The sequence below is a fragment of the Vulpes lagopus genome, chromosome 1 (genome assembly GCF_018345385.1).
Source record: "Vulpes lagopus strain Blue_001 chromosome 1, ASM1834538v1, whole genome shotgun sequence".
NCBI lineage: Eukaryota > Metazoa > Chordata > Mammalia > Carnivora > Canidae > Vulpes > Vulpes lagopus.
The window spans coordinates 177,059,268-177,073,872 of NC_054824.1; the positions used below are offsets into that span (position 1 = coordinate 177,059,268).

Here is a 14,605-nt window from a genome sequence, read left to right on the forward strand (position 1 = left end):
TCGAGTAATCTACCCAACTCTATTTTTCCATAAAGCCTGTTGTTTTTGTGTGTGCAATTTTATATAAACTGAGGTTTTTCAAGTTTTTTGGCCTCACATTTTAGCAGAAACATCTGAATTGATGGCACAACCCAAAAAAATTGAACTTTATCCAGTGACCTTGAGATTCCTGGGGTCCCTTCTCAGTGCTGAGTTGCTGGGAGAACAGAGCTACTCACTGCCCTGACCACACTCATCTGCATCGTGTGACAGTTTTTTTTAGTTGCAATCAACAGAATCCACTCTAGCTAATTTACGCAGAAGAGGCTTTTATACATATATATATATATTTCTTTTATATATGTAATATATATAAATTTATTTTTATTGGTGTTCAATTTGCCAACATATAGAATAACACCCAGTGCTCATCCCATCAAGTGCCCCCCTCAGTGCCCGTCACCCAGTCACCCCCACCCCTACCCACCTCCCCTTCCACCACCCCTAGTTCGTTTAGAAGAGGCATTTCTTAAAGGACATTAGATCACAGGATATCTGGGTGGGCCAGTGAATCAGGCCAGACTAGGAGATGATTAGTCCACCAGACTTCTCTGGAGATGCCACTGCCAGCAGGGCTGTGGCCAGCACTGCAGATCCGGGAACCCTGGTCTAGGCTGCATCTAGAAGCCGCACATCTCTCTACCACCCCTGGCCAGAAACACTTCTGTGGGATCCCTCATGTTCTGTCTTGTGAATTAAAGTTACCTCTTAGATGCACCTAAAAGGCAGGGCCTGGGATACATTCTGACCCTAGATGGAAGGGAGATCCAGAAAGTAACTTTTTGACTTGTACTCTGAGGAAATAGATAGGAAGCAAATCTTACACAACTCTTAGCACACACCAACCACCTGGTACTAGGCTGGTGCCCGAGTAAGCTCCTGCCCCATAGCAGGTTGACCCCATTCCTCACAGCTTGCTTTAGTGTTTTGTTTGATCCACACCAGCTTCACAGTGTGTATCCTCACCACAACAGAACTTGGCCTTAAACATTGACTAATATTTGAAACCAATACCAAGGTTCCAAGGCTGTACTTCTTCATAAGTAATGTTTGAAGTATAACATCCACAAGCGCACTGGGATTTTGACAATTCTTCAAAGCAAATGATGGAGAAATAAATCACTACACTGACTCACGGCATCATACTTATTCTCCAGTACATCAGCAGCTCCTTATTCCTACAGAGCTCAGGGTATACCCAGCTCCCCGCTCACTGAGTATACCGTCATCGTTTTTTTTTTCATTTGGGTAAAGGTTTCTGGATGCAAATAAATCTGCTCTAATTAATACAAAAATGCACATCATTGCAAAGGTTGGTATTATTAACTGGTGATAATATTCCTCACAACAGATCCTTCCACTCTAGTTAATTAACAGGCTATACTACACATTTTCTATTGAAAGTTTCTTCCCTTCAGTATGTCGACTCCATCGTCCCAGTGAGGACTTGGAACGTGCCAGGATACACACGCATATGTCGGTTCTAACGACAGCTACTTTCCCAGCCAACTGCTCAGTCACACATTCCCAGGTTACTGCTTAGAATCTAGGCCTGGAAGGCCTTGCATGGCCTGGCCCAGGACAACTTCCCAGCCTCACTCTGTGCTCCAACCACAAGGACTTTGTTTCTGTTCTTTCTCCTGGAAAACACTCTGCTTCTCCACCTGAGGGCTTTGTGTATGCTCTTCCTTCTACCTTCAACCCAAGCATTGCCCCCTGGGGGAACCTTCCCCATGGCTGGCTCCTGCAACACCCCTGAATTGGGTGCCTTATGACACACACTTGTAGGACCATGTGTTTCTCTTTTTGGCACTACTGGCTACTCTACTTTTCTAGACATGCATATGGTATCTGACAAAATCTCCTCTGCTCCTAAACCGTAAGTTCCACTGGAGTAGGAATTATGTCCCTTCTGCTAACTACTGGGTTCCAAGCACTGAGTAGGGGTCAGTAGATACTAAGACTGTTTGAGAAATAAGTTAATGGACCCACACATTTAGAGTGATTGATCTCACCCATCTGGTGTTTACTTATTTACTTGGTTTAACTCAGATTTTGAAGTACCTGTCTTCCTAAGGCAGCATTTCACAGAGGGGAAATTGAGGCAGTAATATTAAATAACTGGCTGGTAAAGCCACGTAACTAGTAAGGGCCAGAGCTGATTTGGGTTTGGGCTACAGCCATTTCCAACCTATGGGCACACCGTCTATTCCCTGGTGCTCAAAGGAAAATGCAGAAGAAACCAAGCCCATGGTTCTGGTACTCAGGAGGGGAGGCATGATGATAATGATGATGATAGCTAATAATTATCAAGTGTTCAGTCTGTGCTGAGCATTATTTTAAGCACTTGATGTATATTATTCCATTTAAACCCATGAAGTAGGTATTACTACTACTACTACCCATTTATAGATGAGAAAAGTCAAGCACAGAGCTGCTGGGTTGGTCATAGAGTCGATAGTGATGCAACCAGCTCTCAAACCCAGGCTGCCTAAGCCTGAGCCCCAAGCCACTGACTGTGGTGGACAAGACTGAGAGTGCTGGGGGGTCAGGGGCATCTAGCTCTTTCAGGGGAGTCAGCAGCGCTTTGCAAAAGAGGTATCCTCTGAACCCAGGTGTTAAGAGGGCCTATGCAAGAAGAGGGAGCCAACATGCAGAAAAAGAAGAGAATGAAAGAGTGAATTGTGTTCAGGCAACAGAAAGAAGTTGAAGGAGCCTGCTCATGGCGCTGTTAGGTCTAGAAAAGCCCTGAACAGACGACTGAGGGAGGAGAGGGCTAATTAAAACCGCCTTATGTTTCTAAGCTATTTTGATTCAATACCCTTGGGGGTGGGCTGAGATGATAGACTGGAAGGAGGAAGAAAATAAGGGTGAGGTTCATAATAGAAGATAAGTGAAAGATGAGGGGGGAGCCTCAGTTATGGGGTACAGAGTAGGAATGAGGGAAACAAGACATGTGCAGTTAATATTTATAGGAGGAACTAATGGAATTTAGGAGCCAAAATGGATGTGGGGTCTGAGGAAGAAGGACATTTTCAAAATAATCCCAAAGCTTCAACCCTGGTTGGTGTGGGTAGAGCAGCACTCTCTAAGATGGAGTGGGGCAGGGGCAGGGAGAAGAGTAGGGTTGGGTCATGGGGAAGGATAGATAAATAAGGAGTCCCACTTGAGGCAAGCTGAATGCTAATAAGGTGGATATTAATCATTCAAGTAGGCAGGCAGAAATACAATGGAACACCCAGTGTTTCTACAAAGGAAGTAGACAAATGGCATTTTCATGTAGACCAGTGTTAGCCACGAGAATGTTCTGTGAAGATGGAGATGTTCTATCTCTGCTCTGCACTACCCAATATGGTAGCCAGTAGCTACATGTGGCTAGAGAGCCCTTAAAATGTGGTTCATGCAACTAAGGGGGTGAGCTTGTAATTCTGTTGACTTTTAATCAATTTATATTTTATTTACAATAAATAATGTGGCCAGTAGCTACTAGAGTGGGCAGTGCAGATCTGGACAACAGAAGTGGCCCCCCAATGTTGAACACACCAAAGCTGCTTATCAAAGACTGTTGAGATAGGAAGGGATGTTGGAGTTCATCGCGTATAATTCTCTCATTTCACAAATAAGGACACTGAGGTCCAAATAGAAGACACTTGCATGAAGCTAATGCAGCAAGACAGCACTAAGGTGGACGACAGCCGTGGTCCTCTACACCCGATCCAGTGTCCTGGCCACTTCACACACTGCTTCTGTCCTGATGCAAAGACAGCTGCAGTGGTAACCCTGGAGTGCGGAACTAAGGCGGCCTGTGGACAAAGCCCTCCCCCTGCCGCTCTACACATCACAAACATCACTGGATAAGTAACTCTACCGGGTGTTTTAGCTGCAAATAACAGAACTCGCTCTAATTCGTTTTACTATAAAAGGGATTTATTAGAGAAGCATCGGCAGTTTGCACAATCTCTGAGGGAGGGCCTCAAGGCCAGCCTCGGAGGTGATGCAGTCAGGAACTGCTGACAAATCACACTACCCCCGCCGCAATGGGGATCCTACTGTGCCCACCACTAGACTCCTAGACTAGGGGGAGCAGCTCCCAATCTCCAGGGCTGCGGCAGGGGCCCCAAGCCTGGACCTCTGCCTCTCAGAGCTGGATGTCACTGCTGCCAGGCTCACAAGAATGCATTCCAGGTCCTACCTGCACACACCTCTTCTCATCAGAATCTAAATAAAGGGGAAGGGGAATCTGAATCTGGAATCTAAAGCCGGTTTTTGGCTTCCCCCTAGTGTGGAAGGAATTAGAGAAATCCCAGGAATTAGAGAAAGAATTCAAAAAAAGGCACTACCCCCATCATTACTTAACAAATGTCCTGTCAAGTAAATAACCCACCTGCACTAGTTTTAGACCATGGATCTTACAGCCTGTCTTGCTCAGTAGCATCCCTGACTCAGAGCTTTTTACACTTACCATAATGTCTCTACGTTGCAAATCTTCTCAATTAGTTCACCAGTGGCTCTTTTTAATTTTTTTAAAAGAGACATTTATTTGCTGGAACATCTGTATTGATAGAAGCTATGTATGGTAGGAAGTAAATTATGCATTTCAACTCTCAGAGCATGAAGGATTTCTTTTACTTGTGTTTTTTTTTTAAATCTGGGTTTTCTAATTCGCAAACTTAATATAGCACAGCCATGAAAATGAGTAATTCTAAAAAGCTTTTTCTTCAAAAGTGGTAGCAGGACAGAAGCAAGAGTAGATCTGAGAAATATTCTAAGAACTGAAAATCACCGTCATGTGGACACCACCGTCGAGGTCATTCCAAACCCAAAATTCTACCAAGGAGAGAAAGTGACTATAAAGTGCTCCGAGTGTTTCAGTCTGGAGAATAAATAAGAAAAACTGTCTTGGACGGCGACCGTGTTGGGGGACACCGGGAAGGGGGGCTCAGTTTCTGACAACAAAGGAGAGACTACACCAACACATCCTGCAGGAGCTGTCGCGAGCAAAGCAGTCGGGGTTCTGCTGCGGGCAACCCCAGAGCGGGAGCCAGCGCTGTGGGTGCGGGAGGGCTCCCGTCCTAAGGGCCCTAAGGGCCGCTCATGGGCAAGGGGAGCAGCAGCGAACAGGGGCTCTGAGGGCGGAGACGAAGTACCAGGGAAGGTGCAAGAGGCCCGGCTTGTGGGGAGCTCCCAAGACCAGACGATGACTTGTCACCAGGAGAAGGCTGCAGACCCCCATCCTGAGGGCAGTTCCCAGTGCCAGACCCATGCTCTCAGTGGCCCAGGCTTCTAGAGTGTTCCACCAGGGTTTTACATCCACGTGCATAGCTGCACCTTTTACAATACAAGGAAACACAAACAGAGGGAGGCTAAAGGAGAGTTTAGGGTTATTGTTATTCAACAGAGCAGCTTTCACAGCAGCTGGGCTCAGAGAATTCTCCCCACGGAGCAAGGACTGGCCTGTCACCGAGCTCCAGCTTGTGGTGGCGCCACATGGCGATGGCTGAGGTTCAAAACTCTCAATTTCACTAACTGCCCAGCTAAGCCTGTCACAGTGAGTTTTGAAAAATATAAGTCAAATCATGTTATTCCCCTCCTTCAAAACCTCCAGAGGCTCTGATGACATTTAAAAGGGAATCCGATCCTCCTGTCAGTGTGGCTGTGGCTTCTGCCTCCAGACCTCCTTGGACTCCACTGGCCCGCAGCCCCGCGGGCTTCCTTCCCTTCTGGTCCCCACCGGATCCTCCCCACCGCAGGCCGTGGCGTGTGCCCTTCCCTCTGGCCAGAACAGCCGAGCCCAGACCCTGCTCCGGCTGCCTCCTTGTCCTCGCTCACATCTCCGCTCAGTGTCCCCAGCTGCCTCAAGGAGGCCCTTCCCACCCTACCTGCGCTGTCACAAGTGGCTCTCGGCCCTTGCCCTCCGTCACCTCATGGGAGTCCCCACACCCACTTACTTGTTTGCTTGTCTACCCCGTCTCCGTCCCGTGCAACGGAAGCCAAGTGAGGGCAGAGGGCAGGGCACTGACTACCTTCTCTCACTCATTTTCTCCCAGCTTCTGGAAGAGTGCTTGGGTCACTTGCAGAAATGGGATTACATGAAAAGATAAGGAGATGGTTACTAGGTCCCACTACCTGTTTGAGAGTTACAATTTATTCATTCAGACTTAAAAAACAAAACAAAACAAAAAAACAACAGGAATGGTGCCAAGTCCTCAGGCAGCGCTCCTACCCTACACTCTCTGTCCTTAGGTCACTCACTGACTTCAGCCCTGTCGTGAAGGAAAGAAACTTTCTCAATCTGTTGCTTTATTTCTTTTTTAATGGGAAAAGCATTACATTTTTAAAAACTGAGATATAATTGATATATAACATACTAGAAACAAGACAACAGGCCCAAAATGAAGTTGCTAATGCTAAGACCCGCAATGAGACTTAACCAAACAGAGAGTTAGTTAATTGCAGTTTCCGCTCTTCCAGAAATGGAATCTCAAACCAGTCAGTCAGGAATTGCCTGATCAGCGCAAGTTAGGTAATGTGCCCCATAGACCCCTGCCATCCCCTAAAGCAAAATAAGCAAAGTAATCCTGCAAAACCAACGTTTTCTTTCTTTTTTTCTTTCTTTTCTTCCTTTTCTTTCTTTCTTCTTCTTTCTTTCTTTCTTTCTTTCTTTCTTTCTTTCTTTCTTTCTTTCTTTCTTTCTTTCTTTCTTTCTTTCTTTCATGCCTAGTTTAACTTCCTTGTTCCCGCTCTCTCCTGCCTATGCAAGTCTCATTTTGTACAGCTCCTCAGGGCTCCTTTCTCTCTGGCTAGGTTGCATACTGTCCTGTTGGTTCCATTTTTGCTCAAATAAACTCTTCAAATTTTCATGCCTCTGTATCTTTTAACAAACGTTATATTAAATTTCAAGCATACAACATAAAAGGTCCGATATACATGTATGTTGCAAATAACCGCCATGGTAAATCTGGTTAACAATCATCACCTCATCTCATTACAAATTTCTGTGTGATGAGAACTTTTAAGCTCTACTCTCTTAACTTTCAAATTTGCAATACAGTGTTATTGACTATAGTCACTGTGCTGTGCATACATCCCCAGGACTTATGGAGTTTGGGCCTCTCAGACGGCCCTCTGTACATTAGACACTATGGGGTGTTGTGGGGAATACACGCATGAACTGGACCTGCCCTTGAAGAGGAAAATATGACACGCACAAAAAGAACTCTGTTTAAAGCTTTGGGTTTCAAACTTCCCTGAGCCTGAGGGTCACCGGGGGCATGCAGTAATGACACTGATTCCTGGTGCCCACCCATGTCAAAGGACCCTGCAGATTCCCGAGGTCTGGGAAGCTTGGAAAACCATTCTGTGGAGGGAGCAAGAGGAAGGCTGCCTGGAGGAGGCAGCATTGAGGTGGACTGGACAGGGCCAGAAGGTGGCTGTGGAGGGAGCGGGGACAACTCAGGCACGGAACACAGGAACAAAGGAAAGGAGCCACGAACCTCAGGGAGGGACGGGAGGCCGCATCTGTTCCCAGTTGGCGGTGGCACAAAGGGGAGTATGATGAGATGAGGTGGAAAGGCAGCCGGAGGACCAAATGCAGTAGGCCCAGAACAACAGGGTATGGTGTGGCTTTGACAGAAGGGAACAGAAGCACAGGCTCGTCCTGGGGAGGGAGTGACAGCATCAGGTAAGCGGTCACTTTACAGATGAGGAAGGGAGGGCTTGGAAAGGGTTGCTGAGCTCTCTGGAGTCACACAGGGGGGGGAAGAGATGGGCCAGGACGCTGCTTCCAGAGGTGAGGTGGGGAGGAGAAGGGACAAATGGGCCCTCACTGGGTCCCCACTGTCTCCGGGCCCAGAGCGGAGCTACTCATACCACCACACCTCACTACAGCTCTAGGAGGTGAGAAGCTGGAGTACAGACCGAAGTGCAGGACCCTTCTCTAGACACAGGGAGGAAAGGGTGATGTGAAAGATGTTAAGGAGACAGACTGACCAGGATTTGGAAACTGGGCACAGGAGCAATGATGGAAGTAAGGAAGCATCACAGGAGAGGGGACAGCCCCGTGGAAGAGGGGACAACTTTGTGGGATGGAGGACAGCTCCATGGAAGGGAAGGGAGAGCCCCATGGAAGCAGGATAGCTTCTCTTCAGCTCCCTGCCTGCATTTTCACCAACTACCTCTGTGGGGCCTGCTTTGGAATCTGGCTTTCTTCACTCACATGTTCTTCACTTTTTATTTGGAGCACTTTGTTACCAGAACACCACCTGGCTCATTAGCCACCGGTTTTTCATATAACCACAACTGGAATGAAAGGATTGTTTAAAAAGAATGCTGTGCTACTGCAGTGGCCTCAGAGAAGATGAGCTTGCAGCAGGCAGGGACAGAAGAGGCTCGGTGGCTCCCCCAAGGTGCCACATCTCCTCCCCTCCCCACCGAGTGCCACTCAGAGAAGATCAGCAGGGCCTCAACAGGACTGCAAAGACACAGAGCTCAGGCCCACCTCCGGTGGGAGCAGCCTTTAATCAATGCATTTGCTTTTCATACCACTATTAAAAAGCATCTCCTTGGACAAACAAAAGTTGACTTCCGTGTTAACATTTACAAAATTAAAAATCCTATGTTACAAATCAGGTAGTCTGCCTCTGAGTTATTGTGTGTGTGTGTGTGTGTGTGTGTGTGTATGTGTGTGTGTTTAGAAAGACACACATAATAGTTGTATCTTTCTTTTATATTTATCTATAAAATATGTATATATATTGTGTGTTTATATATGTTTCATGCATGCACTACCAGACTGAATCGGATGCTAATCATCTTTCTATTACCATCTGGTTCTTACTCCCAGGACCAAATGCCCACACACACCCCTTAACCTCTCTGTTTCCAGAGCAGCTCAGAGCCTAAACAGGTACCAACTATCCTAAGGAGACACAGGAAAGAGGGAGGCCTCTCCCCAGCTCTCTTCCTTCTTCTGAAAAGGAGTCCTTTAGCCTAAATTAATCCTGCATTTGACTACTTGCCTTCTTCAAGATGCAAGGCAGTCTCTTTTGAACATTTCACACATCACAGAATCCAAGACATATTTCAAATGATGGTGAGCAGACTTCTTTATCAACACCATGAAGGCTACAATTAACTACAGCAAATGTGGTGGTAGACTTTGTGGTACTCAAAATAAAGGAGGTTAAAAACTACCCTGTGATTCATGGAGCTCCAAACACCAACGTTTTTTAGCCCAAACAACCCTTCCCTTCCGCTATGGGGCTAGTTTTATGAATGGGTCGGGTAAAGGGTGCCACCAAGGGAAAGCCAAAAGCAGCTCTGCTCATTTCCGAATTCCCTGGACCGTTATCTCACACGTTGCTGCCGTTTGCTGCCCTCTGGCAATTCGAAGACACTCCAGACCATGGTGGAACCTCGGGATCAACCTCTGGAACAAGATGCACTACAAGAAGTGAACAGTTTTCCCAGTCTACCTTCCTCTGGCCAGAACAAAATGCTTCAAGTGGGCATACGCTGTTTTATATAAACTTCAGCGTTTCTATGGGATTGCAGCTACACTACAGAGAACCACATTCTATAAGCAGAATCTGTTTACTTAGAGAAAGGAATTTCTCACGGCCATTATCAACTCTGGAGATCTCAGATAGCTTTGGGGCCACGTCAGGGGCTCAGGGACGTTTTCTATTCGCCTGAGAAGTATCATTGGCAGGACCCCACCCTCTGCGTTTTCTGCTAGTCCTAACAGGACAGCAAGACACTATCCTCCTTAGGACAAAAGTAGTGGCTCTGATGCACTTACACCTGGTCTTTAGGACAAAAATGGAAAATAATGGTGAAGAAAACTGGTTTTGCTATTTGGGAAAAAAAAATCCTTATTTGAAATGGATTAGGTAGCTAGATAGAAAAATCCAGAGAAGATGAAAATTGCTATTTTTCTGATTTTTAGATGTATAAGCATAAGGGCAACGCAAAGATTGCTAAAGGAAAACAGACACATTGAATCTTTCAGACAACAGAGAAGAGGGATGGCTCCAGGTTCCCTTTTTGAAGTCACGACGACATTCTGTATCACTTAAAACGATTCCCCAACACGAGGAGCTCCGAGAGGGGCAGATGGGCAGGTACAAAGCCTCTACTGTGTACCCCATAGGAGGGCTGGGGCTGGCCACAACTCTGGGTAAAAATGAAAGATGCCTTGGTCAGCAAGGACCAAACCAAACATCACTAATCATTTTGACTTTCTTGCCAAAACTCAACTAAGCTAAAACTTAAACACACTACCCTCTTTTTACAAATGAAACAGCTGTTTTCTTCCATAATCTCTCTTCCCAGATTGGACGCTTGTCCCCTTTTTCTTTTGTAGGACCCCAAACCGAGAGTCTTCTTCTGAGGCTTTCCTTAAGTGAGCGTTTCCTCAAAGTCTTCCCTTTGATTTCGGTGAGATTTAGAAGGACTGAGGTCCGTGGATTTTCCCACAGTCATCATAAAACACCAATACCCAAGGTGCTCACGTCTCATCAAACCGGACAGCCCCTTCCTGCCCCCACAGCTCAGAGAAACACTCCAACCACGTAACAAGGAGGCATGCCCCTCCTTGCAGCTGCCCAGGCGGGGAGTGCAGACAGGGCTCCCGGCTTCGCAGAAATTTATGCCATTCCAGAAAAGTCGACGTTACTTCCATCAACATAAAAGATGCGGCTGATTAATTTCAGGCACGCTGCAGTTTCTCATACGCCGAAAGCTAAATATTCAATACAGCCTGATGACCCAGAGCACATGTTAAGAGCTCGTTGGAGCCAATAAATGTAGTTAATTAAGAAAAAAATCGATGCCAATTTCTCCAATGCCTCCTCTTTGACGAAGGGAATATATTTTCTTCTCTTGGCCAACACAGGGTGAGGAGGATGCACGTCGCTCTGCCTCACTCTTCCAGCCCTCTACGGTTCTCTGCAGTGACAGGGTCACAGGAAAGGGCCACCTCTGCTTCCCTGCTCCCCGGGCAATCACATGCTGCTTCTCTGCTCGCAACTGAAACCACTTTCCCTAAGTCAAAAGGGCACTTGACACCTTCTGGTGGCTAAATACAAGAGTTCCTCCAATTAAAAAGGAAAAAAAAAAAAATCCCCACTCAAACCACCCTCTCCACCAGCTGCCTGGCCTGTCTTTGGTCCCCTTCACAGCTTACCTTCTCGAAGGAGGTGTAGCTGTCATGCCGTCATCCGCCCCTCACGGACCCTGCTTCAACCTGGTGTCAGGGTCACCGTGCAGGTGCAGCAGTTCTCACTAAGGTGCCCGGGGGACAAAGCACACAGTCCCCATCAGGCTTCACTGCCCACATTGGGGGCCAAAAGGACCCATTTTCTAAAGGCAGCTACAAATAAAGAGGTGATACCCCCTAAGGGATGGAGAACCGACTGCTCCCAGAAACTGCCTCCCCCACACACCACCAGCCCCCCACCTGCCAAATTGGGAGGAGGGCAGAGGAAGGCACTCAGAGCCTTCCCGTTCTTGGCTAAGGGCAGAGTGTTGTCATGTATGGGGGCGGGGGTGGGGAGTACGGAGAGACCTTGTCACAGAGACTGGGGCACGCCTGCGTCAAGGGGAGCTGACCCTCATTCCCCAACCGGATACACAGCAAACACGCTGATTTGCTCTGTCCCTACCAGACCAAAGAAGGACAATTGCAGAGAGATGTCAGGGCAGAAGGAAGCCTTAACCCCCAGTTGTACTTGGTTCCCAGAACACTGACTAAGTGACTAGTTAGAGCAGCTCACCAGTACCCACCCAAAAGGGCCTCCTGCCAGAACAAGGGCATTTCCTGCACCACTTACATTAAAGGCACCCAGCCACCCCCTTTCCTCCATCCCTACCCCACAAAGGAGATATGGCTGGAACCCAGAATACGGGGGGCTCCAACCACAAAGGGAGGAGGAGTCCCAGAGGCAGACCACCTCTACTCCCCACTTCAGGTCTCTCACACCACAAGCCTGGCAAGTGATAAGCTCAGGGAAAGCTTTATTTTTTTAATTTATTTTTTAAAGATTTTATTTATTCATGAGACACACAGAGAGAAAAGCTGAGATATAGGCAGAGAGAGAAGCAGGCTCCTTGCAGGGAACCCGATGCAGACCTGGATCCCAGGACCCCAGGATCACGACCTGAGCTGAAGGCAGACGCACAGCCACTGAGCCACCAGGTGCCCCCTCACAGAAAGCTTTAAATGAAATGCCTGTTTTTCTCACAGTGGTATTCCCAGACATATCCAAGTAAGCGGCACATGAGAGGCTTCATAATTATTTGTTGAATAAGTGACCGAACAGCTTATGAATCCTTGCCCTCCTTGTCTTTTCAGCCTCATTTTGTTCATTCACTCCAACCACAAATGTTTGTTGAAGGTTGATTCCATACAATTTAATCACCGCAAGGTGATTAAGATGTGTTCCCTGCCCTCAAGAAAGTTGCCAGAAAAAATAAATACAGACTTGGATCTGCCACAAGTAATTGTGTGAACAGTGGCGTGGAAGCAGTACAATGTACCAGATTACATTACATTAACTCAAAAATCCAAACCACTCGCTGAGCTATAGCCACCCAGTTTTCTCTCATCAGTTTACATAAGGAATCCTCATGTCTGCCTCTTTGGTGAACGCTGGTCTTTTATCCGTCCTGCTAAAATGCATTTACCCTTAATGTGTCAAGGGCAGCGGTTAACACACTACCATTTATGTGTGACATCCTGGAGAAAGCCAGGAAAATCCATATTCCTTGGGTCTAGGGTAAGCCAAAAAGATTTCAGGGCAGAGCCTTGGATGAGGCCCTGGAGAAATGACAAGGTATGCATGGCCTTTCCTGGAACACCACTGTATGTGATGCAGCTCAGAAGAATTGTGGGTTTGGGATAAAGGTGATGCCAGTGATGTACATTTCCCTTCACACAGCATCTTACCCACAGAAAGATGGTCATGCATTGTATAGAGCTGAACCACACTACCAGAAGTTACACGTGCTTTACAGGTGGTTGTTGTTTTTTTTTTAAGATTTTATTCATTTATTCATGAGAGACAGAGAGAGAGAGAGAGAGAGAGAGGCAGAGAGAAGCAGGCTCCCTGAAGGCAACTTGATGTGGGTGCGACTTGATCCTGGGATTCCAGGATCACACTCTGGGAGGTAGATGCTCAACCACCGAGCCACCCAGACATCCCTACAGGTTGTTTATTAGCAGAGTCTTAGAATTAGCATTTCAAGTTTCATATTTGCAGAAAGCAAATCACTCTATTTAACTTCTAGCTTCCTTGTAATCATTAACTTACAGTCCTTCAGCAACTGTTATTGCTTCTCACATATATTTTTGACAAAGGCTTTTTTAGCCAGTTCTCACTGTTATTAGAATAGTACAGGCTCATAAGAAAAAAAAAAATCCAAAAAATTCAGCAAAGTTGACAGCAGAAAAAAATATCATGCAAGTTTTTACCAACCCTGTTAATATTTTGGTATATTTTCATTTAACCTCTGTTTGATTTAATAGATATTTGGAATTAATATGCTCCATAAGCCAACTCTGGTAAAATCACCAATAAACTAGGATATAAACTGCCATCTGTAATCTCTTCCAATTATGAACAAGGTTGGAGCTGCATGACTATAAAACAACCAGTAGATTCAACTTTAAAAGCTGAAATTCAGGGCAGCCCCAGTGGCCCAGCGGTTTAGTGCCTGCCTTTGGCCGAGGGTGTGATCCTGGAGTCCCGGGATCGAGTCCCGCATTGGGCTCCCTGCATGGACCCTGTTTCTGTCTCTGCCTGTCTCTGCCTGTCTCTCTCTCTCTCTCCCTGTGCTTCTAATGAATAAATTAAAAAAAATAAAAATAAAAATAAAAGCTGAAACTCAATGAAGGGAAAATTGGTCAAGTGGGTTGTTTAATGTACGAATATAAGCTGACACTCTTCACTTTTCTATTTGTCTTTCCAGTAGCCCAGCACTTGGAGTAAGTTTGTCCAAGCTTTTGAGAAACTACTATTTCAGATATAAACACCTTTAAACAGAAATTCCTCTGATTGTTTAAAAAGGGTCATTTCACGTGCAATTCTTGAAAGCCCAAAAAATCGTAGTGTTAGCAGTGGGTTTTTGATAAGTATACAACTGCCATTATTTATCAAGATATTTAAAAAGGAATTTAGTTTCATCCCAGTCTTCCATAACAGACATATTCTTCAATAATATAGAATAAAAATTATGGGCTTACCTGATTAAGAAATCATGCAGTCCAACATCAAAATACCTGTTCAAAGAAGACATAGACAAGTATATCAGTAAAAGAAATATACAGCAGTGGTGGACTTGACCAAATATATGTAATTTACACTCATGGTGAATAAATCAATCACTTTATAAGAGCAGTTCTCAAGGTATGACCCCTGGAGCAGCCACAGCAGCATTACCTGGGAACTTGCCAGAAATGCAAATTCTCAGGCCCTACCTCAGACATACTAAGTCAGAAATTCTGAAGGCCCAGCCATTAGATCTGACAAGTCCTCCAGGCGATTCTGATGCAGAACCACTGCTCTGT

At 46.1% G+C, this 14,605-nt stretch overlaps 1 protein-coding gene across 1 annotated transcript in view; it reads right to left on the minus strand.

The window, feature by feature from the left end:
* The window catches only part of HHAT (hedgehog acyltransferase), a 308,816-nt gene that overhangs the window by 122,888 nt on the left and 171,323 nt on the right, over positions 1–14,605 (minus strand). Inside the window, exon 9 of the mRNA XM_041771025.1 lies at positions 14,282–14,317. Within this exon, the coding sequence (XP_041626959.1) occupies positions 14,282–14,317 (36 nt within the window). The remainder of the gene's footprint in view (positions 1–14,281; positions 14,318–14,605) is intronic.